General features: G+C 39.8%; 1 protein-coding gene across 1 annotated transcript; it reads right to left on the reverse strand.

Annotated features, from left to right (window-relative positions):
• Nucleotides 1-10,146: 10,146 nt before the first annotated feature.
• Nucleotides 10,147-14,603, reverse strand: zfand2a (zinc finger, AN1-type domain 2A). Its single transcript, XM_083931665.1, has 10 exons — nt 14,487-14,603; nt 13,224-13,324; nt 13,047-13,141; nt 12,552-12,683; nt 12,326-12,477; nt 12,092-12,232; nt 11,923-11,998; nt 11,750-11,826; nt 10,642-10,726; nt 10,147-10,458 (listed from the first exon to the last, which is right to left on the reverse strand). The coding sequence occupies exons 2-10, from the start codon at nt 13,276-13,278 to the stop codon at nt 10,420-10,422; spliced, it is 852 nt and encodes a 283-aa protein (XP_083787791.1). The 5' UTR covers nt 13,279-13,324; nt 14,487-14,603; the 3' UTR covers nt 10,147-10,419.
• Nucleotides 14,604-18,144: the final 3,541 nt, after the last annotated feature.

Raw genomic sequence — 18,144 nt, forward strand, 5'->3', positions numbered from 1 at the left:
TGAAGAATACTTCAGCAAACCCCTGTGACTGACTGACATAATTGATCAATAGGAAAAGGGAAGCATTCAATAGCCTCAGAAACACCACTTCAAACTAAACATCATCAAAACAACAGATGGAGAGCGCTCACAGCATCATGAACAAATGATTGCTTCAGCATAATTAATAAACCGGAATAAACAAGAAAAAGCTGAGGAATGTTAGAGTTGTTCTATCTTCTCAGCCTCAGAGCTGCTTTCCTGAGATTTTTCAGACATCTGCAGCTGCTAAGAACATTGTGAAACCACGGCTCTGAAACCATTGAAGTCTGCCCTTGGGCTCAGACAGAAGAACACAATGTATTGAATGTTTTGTGTTCATAAACGGGCTGTGCTACAAAGCTGACTGACGATATGCTGCTTACATTATTGCTAGAATTAAATGTTCATGTGTGTAATTACTGAAAGATGTGAGTTTCGGTGTGCATGCAACCACCATATGATGAGCTAAACATTTCTTCTATCAAATGACCATCAGCTTTTCCTTACCTTGAGTTTGACTGTAATTCACTACCTTTAAAAGTCAAGCAAAAATGTTTACAACTTTTGTTTGGAAAAGCCCTTGCTTTTAGGTTGCAAAAAATAGGAACAAATGTAGTGAATCTGATATTAGGTCTATTGATAATCAAACATCAGATAGGCTAGGCTATTTAAGCAGGTTCATTTAGGCCAGGGGTAGGCAGTTCCGGTCCTTCGATTCTAATGATTTGCTCGTAATGGGGCAGCAGTAGCTCAGTCCATAGTCGACTTGGCTGGGAACCAGAGGGTCGCCGGTTGGAGTCCCTGTGTGGTCCATGAATGGAGCGTGGACTGGTGGCTGGAGAGGTGTCTGTTCATCTCCTGGGCATTGCCGAGGTGCTGTTGAGCAAGGCACTGAACCCCCAACTGCTCGGGGCGCTGGTCACTGGCAGCCCCCTCGCTCTAACATCTCTACATTAATTGCATGTATAAAGGTCCTGTCTGTGCATGTGTGTGTATTTCGGGCCTGTGTGTGTGTGTAAAATGAATAACAATTATAGAGTGAAAAAATAGAATGCTTCTTCTTCTTCTTCTTCAAGCAGCTGATGCTTGTCACAGTTTGATTATTGTTAGACTCAGGTGTGTTAGGGTAGGGATAAACCTAAAACATGCAGGACAGTGGCTCTCCAGGACCGGTGTTGTGCTGTATTCAGCACCCCTGCCGTGAAATGCACCCCCTGGCATTATAGGTGATATTCTGGATCAGAAGGCTGTTGTTTCCACCTATAGGAGTAGTTCATATACAGGTAACCACATTAAAAGCACACACTTATGAACCTATGAATCGCAAGAAAAGCTGGGATTATATTCAGGAAACGCTGAATCAAATATATTCAACTTGCTCAAAAGATCCATTTCATTCATTTTGTAATTATGGCTGGGGTATATTTCCACAGAACATACAAAAAGGTGTTGTTTTGTGTTCGCTATTATCCAAGTTTGTGATTTTAAACTCTTTAAAATAGTTTAAAGACTGTAAGTAACCAATGTTCTGACCGTTGTGGGTTACCTGTATATAAACTACTCCTATAGGTGGAAACAACAGCCTTCTGATCCAGAATATCACCTATAATGCATTTCACGGAAGGGGTGCTGAATACGGCACAACACCGGAATTGCCTAGTCATGATTTAGGCTGAGCAATGACTTAGTGCTCCTATTGGCTGAAGGTGCCCGCACTTTTTCTGCAATACGCTTCACAGCGATTGGCTCATTCACAGCTTGCGTCCAATCATATCCACGCAGGTGTGCAACGCGGACATTTTAACCTGTCACAGCTGATGCCGACGCTGTTTGTTTGTTGCCACAGCTGGTCTGACACACCGTGCTCCACTTTTTTCGAATACTTATTAAGGAATAAAGAATGGTAGCGCGTCACGTGTCTTCTTCTACCTGCTGTCTGTGTGCCAGCTGTTTGTCAGGACAGCAGGCGAGTTATATGTTTTTGCTGTCGGACCTCAACCACTCTGTGCGGGGCCTCTTCACCGTATTTCCACACGCCATTACGCCAGGGTGAAAGGTAAGTGTCTGCTGTTGTGCTTTTATTTTGTTCCAGTGCACAGGTTGCATTTGTGTCTGCACTGTTGTTAATGTCGCTGCTGTGCTGTTGCTGTCCTAGATTCATTGTGAAGAGCATGATGGATAACAGACATCTAGGGCTTCTGCATGCTTGCAGGTGATGTTTTGCTACGGTTTGTTCCGTTTGCTTTGCTCTTATATGCTGCTGCCCAAACGGTGGAGGGATCAGTGGGTCATATACTTTCATAGTCACTGTGACTGGTCATTGTGTTGGTGCTATATTATGTGTTTATGAAAACAAGATAGAATACAATAGTTGCATAAATGAATTCAGCTCTACACTGGTATGGTGGTGAATCATGGTCATTCCTATGTTCCCACACCCCTATGTCCCCACAGTCCTATGTTCCCACATTTCTAACTTATTTTTTTCACTGACACTTAGGCCCTATGATCCCACAGCCCTATGATCCCACATTCTAAGATTTATTTTCAAGATTAGACCCTTTGTATTAGGGTCAGGGTCAGGGTTAGGGGTTGGGGTTAGGGTTAGGGGTAAAAAGCATTCCCAATCCGTCACATCGTGTGATAGATCTCAAATGTGGGAACGTAGGACTATGGGAACATTAGGCTGTGAGAACATAGAACTGTGAGAACATAGGACTGTGGGAACATAGGGCTGTGAGAACGCAGGACTGTGAGAACGCAGGGCTGTGGGAACATAAGGCTGTGAGAACATAAGGCTGTGAGAACATAGGACTGTGGGAACATAGGGCTGTGAGAACATAGGACTGTGGGAACATAGGGCTGTGAGAACATAGGACTGTGGGAACATAGGGCTGTGAGAACGCAGGACTGTGAGAACGCAGGGCTGTGGGAACGCAGGGCTGTGGGAACATAAGGCTGTGGGAACATAAGGCTGTGGGAACATAAGCCTGTGGGAACATAAGGCTGTGGGAACGCAGGACTGTGAGAATGCAGGGCTGTGGGAACATAAGGCTGTGGGAACATAAGGCTGTGGGAACATAAGGCTGTGGGAACATAGGGCTGTGCGAACATAGGCATGGACCTGGTAAAAGTCATATCATATGAGTAATTAAATACGGTATACTGCCCAGCACAACACCAACCTATGGTTCAGTGCTCTCCACAGGATTATGTGGTGAGTGGACTGTGGTTGGTGGACCATGGGTCATATGGGAGGCTGGTCCAGGGGCATACTCGCTTTTAAAAGCTTAAAAATAATAAATAAATATGCTTTTTGTTAATTCACACAGAACCAAGCAGCCCCAGGTGTGATTTCACAAAGCATGCAGGCATTATGAAATCAAAAGAGTCGTTGGCGTTTAGTGTTTGTGAGCAGATCTGCACAACCACTTGAACCAGACCCGACCCACAAACCGCCAATTCTAAGCTCTGCATGGCTGTAGACGCTTCTTCGTCTTGTTTTCTGATATGTCACTGGGAATCAGCTCTTCTTTTGAGTTGACATGCTCACCGTAGCTGGGCAGAGGCCTTAATGCTTTGCTGCACCCTCTGCAGATGGAAGACAGGCTTCACCCCTGGGTGCCACACCATTGCTTCAACAAATCCATGATGATGAATCTGTGGGTTTAACACAGAAAATATGCCAAAATCTGTTTAATTTTTTAATTTTTTTTTGTAATAATAGAACAACCTATTTTGTCTCTGAAGAACACAAATGACCTGCTGAAATAATCCACCCTGTGATATATATTTGCCCAAAAGAGTGCCTCACCCCTGACTGAACTGGTTAGTTATTGATCATGGTGCAGACACTCCTGTGTGTCCTTGGGGCTTGTTGAAGCATGAATGTGGTGGGAAATTGGAAGCATAGATAATTAGGAGCAGGAGCACAGAGCCATAGAACTAAGAATGACAACCTGATTCCTGGAAGCTGAAGTGGGAACTATTGGCAGCACTCAGAAATGCAGTCTCTATTTCAGTCATTTCAACCTTGTTGCGAGGAGGAATAAAACTACTTTCTTTAAACCAATCGCAGTCCAGTCCCTACTCACAATTGGTCAGGCGGGTGTACGGCGTTTCCATGCCATCCAGTCACGACTGTGCAGACTCTGGTTGCCAAATTACAACATGGTGGCGCCTCTATCTGTGATATTTTCGATTTTGTACAGCGTTAGGAAATGGAGACGTCTAACCGGTCTGTTCATTACTTACACATTTATTTCCACCAACATCAGTTTGTGGAAATGGGGACGCAAGATATTGGATTTTTTGCCGATATCTGATATGCTGACATTTTGCAACTCATTGGACTGATAGCGATAGCGATGTATACTCTTTTTTTTCCACATCTAATTGGAGGGATCATGAAGTCTCTTCTGTAGTTGAATTAACATATTATTATGAAGTCTCTTATGCTGGCACACCGGCAAATGCAGGCATTAAAATAAAACTTATGAAATATCCATTCCTCATAACTTGTGTTTAAAACATGCCAAATTTATTTATGACAATTTCTTTTAAACAAAGCAAGTAACATTAATCCTATGTGTCACGTCATGCTGTGCACGTGATTCTCCCGCCGCCGGGCATTTAATCTGATGTGATCAAGCAGCATTTATCGGTTTATTATATTGTCGTGTTAGCCGTTATCCGATAAAATATTTTAAAGTCAATATTGGCCTATACTAGATAGCGTGCCGACGTTATTGTGCATCCCTATGTGGACCATTTAACTTTCAAATTCAGTACAACATACTGTATCAGTAGTTTGCATAAATCTATCTTCACTGTATTGAAACCGGCAGGAGCAGAGCAGAGTGAGAATGTCGACCTCAGCTCCCTTTATTCATCTGTACACTTCTTCCCACTATGTGAAAAGGTATATTTAATGAATAAGTGAGAGCTTACAATCTGCTGTAAGTGTCCCATACTAAAACGTGTTTTACACTTGTACACCGCTCAACTGTTCAATGACTCAATATTTTACATTGACAAAAAAAGAATTACACTCAGCCAGAGCTTTTCCTGTCCAGTATGTGCACTTTCACACCCCAATGACTGTCAAGTATACTTAATACTCAGAATAAAATCATATCCACTGAGTTTAAGGGCTCTTACTGTCAGCCTCTGGCTTACTCTGTCTAAATGGCTGTAAGTAATGTGTTTTTCCGCTAAGCTCTTATCAGGTTTCCATCCGTAATTATATCCAAAGACATAAATTACACTATTGGTCGTAGAAGAAGAGTAGTAAATATTTAAAAAGCACTACAGTACAGAATGTGGTACCTGCACAATTAAATAAGTGTTTTATTTGATTTACTGTTTATAATAAAGCAGTGTTTTTTCCCTGTTTCTGTTCTGCATTCAGAGTTGAATGAATAACCAACCGTGCTGAGTTATAAGTATGGCGGTGCCAGTATTGTCAGCTGTGTGGGGTTTGTTGTGGACTGTTTGTGCCAGACCACATGCCCAGGTGCTGGCGCTGCTGGTGAACACGTTGGACATCTCGAGTATGATGCACATTTCAGCTGATGAGCTTCTCCATATTCACTCACCATCTGTTCTGCTGAAGTGAAATTCTCACATGAGCAGTCTGCATTTGTGAATCAGTTTCTCTCTCTCTCTCTCTCTCTCTCTCTCACACACACACACACACACACACACACACACACACACACACCAACACACACACACACACACACACACACACACACACACACACACACACACACACACACACACACACACACACACACACACACACACACACACACACACACAGTTGTTACCATAGCAACAGGTTCTGTAAAATTCCCCTCAAACTCTACTTAATTTGCATCTTAGTGGATGTTTATTGTGACCTGAATGAAACTTTTCAGAAGAAGGTTTCCGATGCTGTTCGCCTGCATCTCACAACTTTTCCATTAGCACTGTCTGGTCCACTCTCCTATTTTCCTGCTGTGATGTGAAATGACATTTCTGATACCAGGAAGTTGGAGCCCTGTTTAAACTCCCCCTCAGCCTCCAGGTCATAAATCTCCAGCTGTGACACTAACACCTGTTGCTAACATGTGAACAGTTATTTACCGACCACAAGTAAACAGCAGAGGTTACGTTTAAGTAAGAAAAGGTGATGATTGTGTTTAGGAACCAAAACTACCATGACCACTTAGGGTTAGGCATTAAAACAACTAAATTAAGACTAGAAAAATGTTATGGTTTGGCTTAAGACTTCTCGGACATGAACGCCTCTGGGATACGAATCCTGGGTTAAAGTCCTGTGTTTTGGGACTCACCCCAGCCCCCTCCCTATGAGGAGTTCAGCGATCTTATACTACGTCAGCCGATTTACTGCTTTGCTTCAGAAATAATTTCTACAATAATTAATATATGGATTACACATAGATTACAATGCATTACTTTGTGTAGTTATATGTACGAACAGTGAATGACGACAACCTGAAACTTTACGCAGCATTTGCTTTTATAAACTGATGCGATTTTCTGACATAGAATTAGGGTTTTTCTATCATTAAGGTGATAACTTGCGCAGTAAACACATCTGAAAAGACTGCGGCACATCGCAATAGACTTTTTGAGGGAGAGTTTCAGTAGAAACTACTTTAGTTTATTTATTCAAGAAGCAATTTGTTGTATGCTGACAGTGTACTTAAAGCAGGAGAAAGGCAGAACTGAGTGCACTTTAAAATCTGTTCTATTTATGGCAAGTAATATCATTATCGTGATCTACCTTAACGCATATCACATATTTTCCTCATATCTTGCAGTCCTATCTAGGATATTATAAATTAAGTCATTCTCAGTTAGATTCTGTTTCAAAATCGTGTTTCTGCAATAAAGCAAGGAAGTGTTGCATGTTTTATTGGCTATTTTTAATATGCCAGTAAAATCCTTTTTTCACTTATTTACGGTTATCAAATTAAAAGCCTTTACTTTTGCAAACTGGTTATCAAATTCAAAACCTTTACTTTTGCAAACTGATGCTAATGCTAAGAACATCCACTCCATCCATGTTATCTGTGATTTTCAGCTCTACCTTAAATCGCAGCCAGCACAAGGACGTGTTGTACTAGTAACTGTAAAGATCTCCACAGGATTCATGGTCACATTTCATGGCCGAGTCATTTCCTTCCCCCACACAAGAGAATCATCAAAGCTTATTCAGAAGCAAAATGCCTCCACATTTGATGAAGCAGCAGTCAGTCAGAAAACCTTCATGTGCGCTGACGTGACCCTGAATAAATTCAAAACGACACAAAGGAGGTCATTAAGTGTCTAATCATTACCAAGATTAACAAGATAATTTTTGTCTTGCTGAGTGGATGCTGACGTGTGACAGGGATGCATCAAGCTTATTCCTCAGCGAGAAAATACCCTTTTGTCAATCTGTAGTAATGTAGTTTTCTATTTGTATCTTCAGTCTATACAAAAGCCTTTTTTGTTAGAATTTCACTCAGCCTTAACAATAACTTCTTCACACAAAATATTTGGATGTGAGAATTCTGCAATCATCCAGCCAATTTTGAGCAGTCTTTCTCTGAATTTCTAACACTATTTGTAATACTGATCCCAAAGGCAGCAGAATTCTTCCTTTTGATAATTGTGTCTTCATAAAAGATACTGCACCGTACCAGGGACACACAAAGATGTTTGATATCTATGTGAAAATACATTTGGCAAGTAATTACTTCCCTCTTTAGTGAGTGCAGACACTTCAAATGGAAAACTGGAAGTTATTGCAATGAAATGAAGACAAAATATCAAATATATTACACTAAAAGGTTCATTCCTCAAAACCTTTGAGAATCACATATATAAACATAAGCAGATTAGGTCATCCATATATTAATGACATGTTTACTATGGTATAAATAAAATCCAAATCAAATGTAGAACTTTTGTTTTATTCTTACAGAAGTGGAGTAAATTACTTTCCTCATGAATGTGCAAATGTATGCAGCAGCAAGATGCTGCAATTGGATCAGACTTCAGTCTCCGCTCTGGACGCCATTTATCCGTTATATCTTTGCATAGCAAATATTTGTTTGATGCTACTGAATGTGTTCTGAATATTGAGTACAGTGTCTTTTGATGAACTGTAATAGAGCCAGACTGATATGATATTGGCCTATCACAAAGATAACAGTATCGGCGTATATGTTTTTTGATATGCACTGAAATGAAAACTTTTTTACAGAATACATTAAGCAAAAAACGATACTCGGGTTGATTTAGAAATGGTGTTTTATAGCTATTTATTTAAATCTATTCTTCATGTAAATTGTCTGATATTGTTCATGTAACACTTCTGAGCACCTTCATAGTCATATCTGCACAAAATCACTGCACAATCTATAAAAAAAAAGGCTTACATTCATTAGACATCTGCCTCAAAATTCCCATATTGGCATCCGATAACAGTGATTGCGTATACTGTGACGCATGCTACCTGCAGCAGGTTGAAGGTCTTGTTCAGCAGCTGTACACCTTTCAGCCATGCTTAATATTTTATAAATGGATTTGGTCAGTCGTCACAACTCACAGCTCTGCTTTCCAGAACAGCATTTCAACTGCTGGCATGGCTGTGCCACATCAAACTCCCCAGTCGACCTTGACAATGCTTCTCCTCATTGTATAAACAAAAATATTGGAACAAAAGGTGCAGTGGCCGGATTTTATAAAACAATTTAATCTGTGAAAGAACAATAAACCGAAAAAAGCAGGGGTATATTCCAACAAGCAGCTGTGAAGTAAACATGGAAGCAATGAAATATCTATGAGGTGTTGCTGCCCTCTGTTGTACAAACCCTGGATAACTCTCACTGCAACAAGTACATTTTCAAATCATTTTTACTTTTTTTTTTTTCTTCTACGGTTCATAATAGCCACAAATGTTTCCACAATCATTATTCAAATACCTCGTTTTGTCCGATCAACAATCCAAAACTCAACAGAAATGTACTTCAGTGATATACAAACATAGTTAAAGGAACAGATCTTCAAATGTCAGGGATCTGAAACCCAAAATCTCATCTCATTTTCAACCGCTCTTTCGGGGTCGGGTTGTGTGGCAGCAGCTTTAGCAGGGGACCCCAAACTTCCCTTTTCCCGGCCAGTGTGGAGATATAATCTCTCCATCTAGGCCTGAGTCTTCCCCGAGGCCTCCTCCCAGCTGGACGTGCCTGGAACACCTCCCTAGGGAGGCGCCCAGGGGGCATCCTTACTAGCCTGAACCACCTCAACTGGCTCCTTTCAACGCAAAGGAGCAGCGGCTCTCATTTTTTCTTGATGAATGACATGAATTATTAAATTGATATCAACACTTATTGCTAATTCTTTAAGCTCTAGTAGCAAGAAAGTGCAGGGGTGAAAACATGCAGATATATACATATAATCTCTACAGTTGTAGCTAACTAACTCCATGTCAGTAATCACTTTAAAACATAAGAACTGAATTAGAATATACAGTATGTACCTGCCTAAAATAGTCAAAGTTGATCCCTCTTGTACATAAAATATACAAAAATGTACGTTAAGTCTGTCAAGATAACTGTCTCAACCCACAGCAGTTGTGATATAAATCCTAAAGTTTGAAGTCTGGGAAACAATTGCTACAAAGGTCTTAATACAAAAAATTCCTGTACACTGTTGATCACCTGTGCGGCCTTTTATTTACAGTGTTTCAGTCCTGAGACTTCATTACCTGCTGACAGTCTGAGAGACAAAGTGTTATTAAACAATATAGCGGATGCTTTATTTTGTTTAATGAGTGAGAAACTGCCTGTCGTCTATAGACCTATTCAAGGATTGTAAACATTCTAAATGTGTCCCTATTTACTTCCTGTTGCACTGCAGGTGAGTGACATCAGCCAGCAGGAAGTTAACAAGGGCCAAGGCTGTTGCCTAGCAATGGAATTTCATTAAAAAGGTCTATAAACAAACCCTCTTGCTGAAGAGCTGAATAAATTGATTATTAAATTCCACAGTTCCAGTGAAACGGGCATCAGAGTCTCAGTGTTAAGTGTGTCTTCAAATCAGTTGAGCAATTCACAACTCGGGGCGCATTTTTTGAAATAATTTATTCAATATTCAGATGTGGTAATATAATGGTTTCATCATGAGCAGCATATAAAATATTTACAGAGCAAAGCATTAGTAAAAATGACAGATCCTGCTGGGAAAGTGTGTGCTTTTATTGTAGAAGGCGGTAATATTTCAGCAACTTGGTAGAGGATTTCTTCATTTAACAATCATTGATCCTGGATATCGATATCCCAGATGTGCAGGTTCTGGTTGATAATAAGCGCAGCTTGCGGTCTAAATGGTGGTCTGAGATTAAGAAAGGCTGCAGTTTGACTGTTTGGACTCTCTCCCCTAAACAAAGAGAAAATACAGTTAGAAACAAAGACTCTTAAATGAGTTAATTCAAAACCAATGAAAGGCAATTTTGGCTTTCTGGCAATAAAGAAAGGTTCAAAGAGGATGGATTGCAATAACAACAGTGTACCTACATGCATTCCTGTAAGCATGCTACTGACGGCTAAGCTTTCCGGGTACCTGTTGTCTCTGCTGCTGACGTCTGTATTCTTCTTCACTGGCAGCGAGAGCCTGAGCGAGAGCCAGATCCTCCTGCTCCTGAGGGCTGAGACACAAACAAAGAAAACGTATTGATTAATGTTTTTGCTTTAACTAAGCAACACCTTGTAACCTTATTAAGAAAGGTACTACATCTGTCCACATGTCTGATATAGTACAGTATATACATATACAGTATATTAACCTATATCTTGATAGCCTTGCCAGCATTAGAGCAGTTTGTTAAATCAAATTACAACATCAATTACACCAACTGTTCCTCAATCTTCACATGTAGGGATGGAAATCAAGACTTGTATGCCTTCTGAGCCTATCACTACCTTTTATCATTGCCTGCATGTTTGTTATGACAACTGAGCATTGCAAAACAATGACACTAAACGCATGTGTCTGCGCTGCTGGAAATTTGCAACAAGAAGTCATAGCGGAGAGGAAGACACCGTCCAAAGAGTTAATTTATTACACATTTTAAGATGATGACAGTGCTGCTTGTAGGGTGATAACACCAGCAATATGCTGAAACATCTTGCGACACAACATGGGCTTAAATTCCAGGGAGTCCATGTATTTGACACTACACGGGTGCCATTGCCTCCCAGCACGTCTGTTAACGGTTATAATAACACTTGCAATACGTAGGCAGTTTTTTATTTTACCTATAAATAAAACCTAAATGAAAACAAATGCTATACAAATATTCTCTCATTTAATCTACACTGTGTTCAGACTCAGAGATTATGAAACTGTGCATTGATGCTAAAACCAGTGTAGGTCTACTTTCATAAGGGAATCGGACTGATGAGGAGAATCGTCACCGGCATCAGTATTGATAACATCTTATCAATTTCCATCCCTAGCCACAAGCATCTTCCTTCTGTAATACCTAGTGTGTGTGTGTGTGTGTGTGTGTGTGTGTGTGTGTGTGTGTGTGTGTGTGTGTGTGTGTGTGTGTGTGTGTGTGTGTGTGTGTGTGTGTGTGTGTGTGTGTGTGTGTGTGTGTGTGTGTGTGTGTGTGTGTGTGTGTGTGTGTGTGTGTGTGTGTGTGTGTGTTAAATGAACCTTTACTCACGTGAGGGCTGGCTGAACTGTCGGCCTCGAATCAGCCAGAGACATCTCCAGAGCCCTTTGTAAAGCCTGCTCCTCTGTCTGAAATGACAGCACCACCGCAACATACTCATGTTTATATTTTCCTTGCATTTGGTAACCATTAATCAAGCAATGTCAGGGAAATAATGTACATACCAGTCCAGCCTGAAAAGATGCTGATGGTGGGATTACATTCTGTGCTGAAACGGAAGTAGGGATCCGCTGGGTAGTGCTGAGGAAATAAATTAAAAACATGACAACAAAAGTGAAAAGTGATTCAATTTCTTTCATGCATTTCAAATAAAAAATAAGTAAAATTGTTTACCCATTGCTGTTGCCTCTGTTGTTTGCACTCACACCATTGGAAACATGTCTAGAGTATCCTGAACCAAATGAACTGGAACCAGAGGCAGAGGTGGAGGTCGAGGTGGAGGAAGCAGCTTGGCTCCTCATTAAAGCAGCATTTCTACGACAAAAAAAATAAAAAGTCTGCTATTCTTAATGCAATATTCAGATTAACAGATAGCATGATCTGAATGTATAGCACCACTATACCCACCCTGATTTGGAAAGTGGCTTCCCATCAGTCTTACAATCATGGTCTAGTGGGTGCCGGTGTTTAAGACAGTAATTTAAATGACACTGGTCACAGGTCACTCGCATCATCTCCTTCTGCTTACAGCCTCCTTTAGAACATTTATTAGTGAAAATCTGAAATAAAAAAATTGTGTCATTGTTTGGATTCAAATTAATTGTAAGGTAATACACCACCGCTTTATAATAACCTTTCTCTTTCTCTGTGCAGGGTCCGATTTGCAATCCCGATCAATGTGTTCACCAACTTTAATGTCAGGCATCTCCCCTCTCTTTATGGGAATGGGGATGTCGCACAGAGGGCATACTGGGACCTGGATGTCCTACAAGATCAAATTAAATCAGACATTTAACAAACACAGGAGAAAATATTATCAGCATGGCTACTGCAACCTTAGCAGTATAAAGGAATACAATATCAAGACAGAGAATACAGATGTATCAATTACTTGTGTAATGCAACCTAATGTGTGTATGCACTACATAGATATAAGATTCCCTATTTTCCTCAAGTTTACAGCAATCAGGTTATGAACCATAAAAAAGTTAGTGATTTAATTAGACATAAATATTACATTGTAAAAACAACCCAAATGTCTGTTCATTTTGTGGCCTTTAAATGCAAACTAAAGATAACATTGTAAATATAGTACAAAAGCTGCACTGCAAAACAGTCATCAAATTACCTTTTTGTAGGATGACATGCATTTGTGATGTGCATAGGTTACATGGTCCTTGCAGAAAATCTCTTGACAGGCGTCACATCTCATAGGAAGAAAATCTGTAATGTCAAGTGAGGTGTTAAAATTCAGGTTTTAAATTAAACTTAGCAGGACATTCATCGTTCCTGAAGAAGTACTCACCTAAACGTTTGCAAGTCTTCTCGGAGCAGTGCTCTCCCAGATCTGGAAACTCCATCACTTAGAAAAACCTTGACAGCCGACAGTGGTGAAATCTGAACAACCTGAAGGAAGGAAGAAAAGAACATGTTCAGTCTGTGTGAACCAGAAGAGTGTGTTTTTTTTATTTCAAACATATAAAAAAGAAAACAGAAAAGGTCATATAGAATAATCCAGAGAAATTATATAACACAACTAGAAAGCATAAAGATACATGAATAACAAATACTTTCTCCTTTTTCTTTTTCGACATGTTCAAAAAGGAGTGGGAAGAAGTGTGTATAGTTATTAAATCCCAACCCTTCTCCATAATGTATTGTTATATAGTTAACCACTTCCTATATATTTTTTATTTTATGGTTCAAACTCAACCAAATTTATACCCTTACCCGTAACTTAACAGATATCTTACAAAATACAATGTATTCCTTATGTATTCCTATCATATATATATAAATATATATTAATATATTATAATTTCTTGTATATTTATCTAAATAAATACATTTTTAAATAAAAATATAAGAAATAAGTAAACAAACCTGATTGAATTAAAAAAAAAAATCTTATACACACACTAGATAAACACTGAAAAGGGTGCATGCTAGAAAACGTTAGCCTTGAAATGAGCTGTGTCATTCATATGTTAGTTGTTGCTACTATCATATCAACATGCCATGTCTTATAACGTTAGCAGGACAATTTTAGTGCACTTAAAGTGCTTAAATGATGCTGGTTTTGGCTGTAAAAAGTTTATCTTGGTCCAGGAAACAGTTGAAAACTAAATGTTATGAGGTTGCTAACTCGCTAACTAGGCCAGGCTAACTTATACGATTATGTTGGTTACATAACTAGCTAAATACATCCGCTTTACAGATGAAACCAACGTTAACAGCAAACAGAAATGACCGTATTATTGTTACTGTGACCAAATCATGTAAATATTCCTTTTTCAAATGGCCATCAGTAAAGTGACGTCAGCTACGATACACACAAATGCTAGCAGCTAATTTGTGTTAGCAATAACGTTGAACCAACATTGTTTTTCTTGTTTTAAAAGGATTGTTGACTCGGGTTAAGACAAACATGTGTGATACACTTCTCCCTCCACATAAATACAGTAAACAGTATTAACGTTAGCTAACTGTTTTGTTTTTTAAAACGTTAATCAAAGCTTAAGATCGTCACTCGTGTCTGACAGCTCATCTTGTTTAATTTTTCACTCACCTAATCCCGTTTTCTCGTCGGTCTGCTGTGTTTTATACTTGGAGGCAACGATGTAATCCAGTTAAATTCCGATTGTGGCCGCCGTGCCTTAATATGATCCCTGAGCACCACTGCCTGTTTGTCGCTGATCTGTCTGTTTTCATCAAGTTTTGACGCGTCACGCACGCTCCTCCCAACGACAGAGGCGTCACCGTAATGACGTCAGGAGAACACCAGTCATCATGACATGGGAAGTTAAGAGCTAGTGGTCATGTCTGGAAAGGTCTAGAAAGACTACTCCATCATTTCTACACATTCATGTCATAATACTGTATTCGTTTTATGAGCACAATGATAGATAGATAGATAGATAGATAGATACTTAATTGTCCCTGTACACAACTACAGCGAAACTTAGTTTGGAGCAAATCTGAGATGCCATAATAAACCAGAGAAAAGCACACAATACAGAAACACTAGGATTACACAAATATCTACTGTAGATATAAAAAAGTGCATATGTGCAAGGGAAATGCTGCACTGAGGGATTCATTGCACCATAACTGTAGGATAATATACAGACAATTTTAAAATGAGAGCATGGTGTGTGCCAATACAATGTCGGGTTGATTTTGTTGTATTTGCCCCCAATATCCCTCTATATTTGTCTCCCTCTATCTTGTCCGATTATATTTGGCAAGTTATCATATACAGACTGAAAAATACAGCAGTTTGTTTTTGTTTTGAAAGCTCATACAGGCAACCCTATGTGTAATGAGTGTTTGCTGCCCTCCAGTGGTCGAGACGGGAGACTGTAACACATTAACTTAGTCAAATCAGCATTAACTATCGATGCACACATTATTATGGCATAACGTCCTGTGAATACACTTTTACTATGACTAGTCTATGTAAATTGTTTGCAATGACCACAGTTGTAGTCTACTTCCTAATCTAGTTGCAACTAATCTTCCTGTGTGTGTGTGTGTGTGTGTGTGTGTGTGTGTGTGTGTGTGTGTGTGTGTGTGTGTGTGTGTGTGTGTGTGTGTGTGTGTGTGTGTGTGTGTGTGTGTGTGTGTGTGTGTGTGTGTGTGTGTGTGTGTGTGTGTGTGTGTGTGTGTGTGTGTGTGTGTGTGTGTGTGTGTGTGTGTGTGTGTGTGTGTGTGTGTGTGTGTGTGTGTGGAGTAATGTCTGAGTGTGTTTGCTTCACATGGAATCGCATCATGATGTAATCATATATCGCGATACACAATTACGTCAAATGTATAATAACAAGCACATACTAACTCAATTTTTTTTAAGAAAATCTGACGATCTGCTTTTATTTTTGTAATGCATGAATCACAAGTCAGTAATAATGAAGTTACACACAGCTGATGCAACAGGTTGCAGGAGTCTTTTCATTAGGGAATCCCTTTACCTCATCTTTACACATCTGCAAGCTGGGGTGGAGGTAGAGTCATGAGGAGACAGATGACACTCCTGAAATATACGTTTCAAAGTAAACACTTTATACTATACTTTTCAAAAAACATGTTGGAAAACCCGAACCCTGTCAATGAGTGCTCCCATTGGATCAGTGATTAAGGTAAGGGGTGGGAGACAGGGTGTGTGTGTGTGTGTGTTTGTGCGTGTGTTTGTGTGAAGACATGTTTACCTGAGAGCTTCCCATTAAGTGTCCAGCAAGAGAGTAGTTAAAGTTGGTTGCTTAATATAAGGCCAATTGGCAACTGCAGGTTTATTAAATATATGTTCTCACTGAACTCTGCAAGTATTATTTTTCTCATTTCCTTTAGCTGGGCAGTGTCTGAATGTTGCATTTAAGGAGCAACTTTTTTATCTACAGTATTTCATGGGAGATACAAGGGAATTTGTCCTAATCAAATTTACTTTAATCAGGGAAGAAAGTAGAATTTGACTTCATTGCATTTTATTCTTGTTTGATTTGAGCTGTCCTCCCTCCGCGTACAGTAAAGGTAATAAACTGAGAAAATATTAGGCTTACAGAAAATGTCTTACCTAATGCCCTGATCCCGGTTATGTCCGGAGTACTCCATATTAGATTGTTAGCTGCCATGGGAACTCTTGGTATTAGTTTAAATAGATTTGCAGTTACATTCTGTGAGATCTCATTGCTTTATTACACCTCCAGAGGCTACCCACTACCTCCTAACTATCCTTGCATGAGTCTTTTTGCTGTATTTATTATTTAAAACCGCTTAAACAGTTTCTACCTCTTCAGACTTTTTCCTTTAACGCACAAATTTCCACCTCGGATAATAAATAATCTAATATCTTAAATAAGTGTCTTTATTTAACTTTATTTCAGGATTAGCCAATTTGAGGGTTGATTTAGATTTAATAGGAGTCATAATAAATTCAATATCGTAAACCTGGAAATGTAAGGTTCTCTTCAGTGGGTCGACAGCAGCTGTGATAAACTGTCCATTGAAGATTTGGGGAGCCAGATAGAAAAATAGTTACGTGCTTGCTATATTTTTAAATATTAAACCCCCAAAGAGTCTTTGAAAAAGCCTAGAGTAATATTCTGCATTCATTAAAATGTGTAACTTGGTTTTATTAAAAAAAGTGAGATAGAGCTGCATAATTCCGATATCACAGTTTGACATAAATGTTTTAAACTCAAGTCCAATCATCCAATCTTTTGACAATTTACCGAAAATGGATCTTAAAGTATGTTCTTGAATTTGAGTTTGGACTGTTCTGTCCCCAGAGCAATTTCAGTCAAAAGCAACAGGACTTGGTTATTTGTCTAGGAAGACGTTTCACCTCTCATCCAAGAGGTTTCATCAGTTTGTGTACACATCTGACCAGGCTGGGACTGGTCCAACTAACTGGTGTGGAGATCGAGGTATTTAACCTCTCACAAGGCCGATGATGTCACTGGAACCCTTTGTGCTCCAAGTGCCAACGTCCGTTGTTAGAGTGACAGTCGTTGGTGGGAAGTAGGTTTCGACTTGGTTAGTGCTCTATTGAGTTTCAATGACAGTTGTTGGAGTCACACGAGGCCATTTGTTAGACGGTTGAATCTCCTGGGAAGGGATGAAAGGGCTGCATTGTAAATTGGAGATAAGTGGTGTCTCAGACTTCCTCCTCTGTTTAGCAATGGTTTCTCTACTTTTGCATAGATGGCTTCTTTTACTCCTCTTTCCTTTGCTCTCCTGTGTTGGGCCATGCGTTTATGCAGTGGTTGTTTTGTTTCTCCAATGTAAAGATCTTTGCATTCCTCGTTGCATTGGACAGCATGAACCAGATTGCTTTTGTGAATGTATGGTGTTCTGTCCTTGGGATGTACTAGTCTCCCCTGAGTTTCTCTGATACCCCAGCCACATACGGAAAGACTATGTTGTTTCTCAAGGCCTTGAACTTTGCCATGACACCAAAAGAGGTACACATAGTGGAGTTGATTACAGCTACAGAATCTGCTATAAAGAAAAACAACCTTACTGGAACTGAGGCTGAACAGCTAAGGTTAAAAGTGTCAGCAGCATTGTTCCAAGCTATGCCCCCCCCCCCTTCCAACCTCACCATTGAGGAGAGAAAAGCGGTAACAGCATTGAGCAAGACCACAAAAGCACAATCCTTCCAGCAGACAAGGGTAAATGCACGCTTGTTCTCAATACAAGTGATTACCAGGTGAAGATCTCTGCACTACTCA

The sequence above is a fragment of the Echiichthys vipera genome (genome assembly GCF_963691815.1).
Source record: "Echiichthys vipera genome assembly, chromosome: 17".
NCBI lineage: Eukaryota > Metazoa > Chordata > Actinopteri > Perciformes > Trachinidae > Echiichthys > Echiichthys vipera.

Bases quoted from the DNA above. Each gene is read 5' to 3' on its own strand.
- zfand2a (XM_083931665.1), bottom strand. From the start codon at position 13,278: ATGGAGTTTCCAGATCTGGGAGAGCACTGCTCCGAGAAGACTTGCAAA. The intron at 13,142-13,223 runs GTGAGTACTTCT...TTGACATTACAG, and splicing joins GAAGACTTGCAAACGTTTAG to ATTTTCTTCCTATGAGATGT. The intron at 12,478-12,551 runs GTTATTATAAAG...TTTTTATTTCAG, and splicing joins CTGCACAGAGAAAGAGAAAG to ATTTTCACTAATAAATGTTC.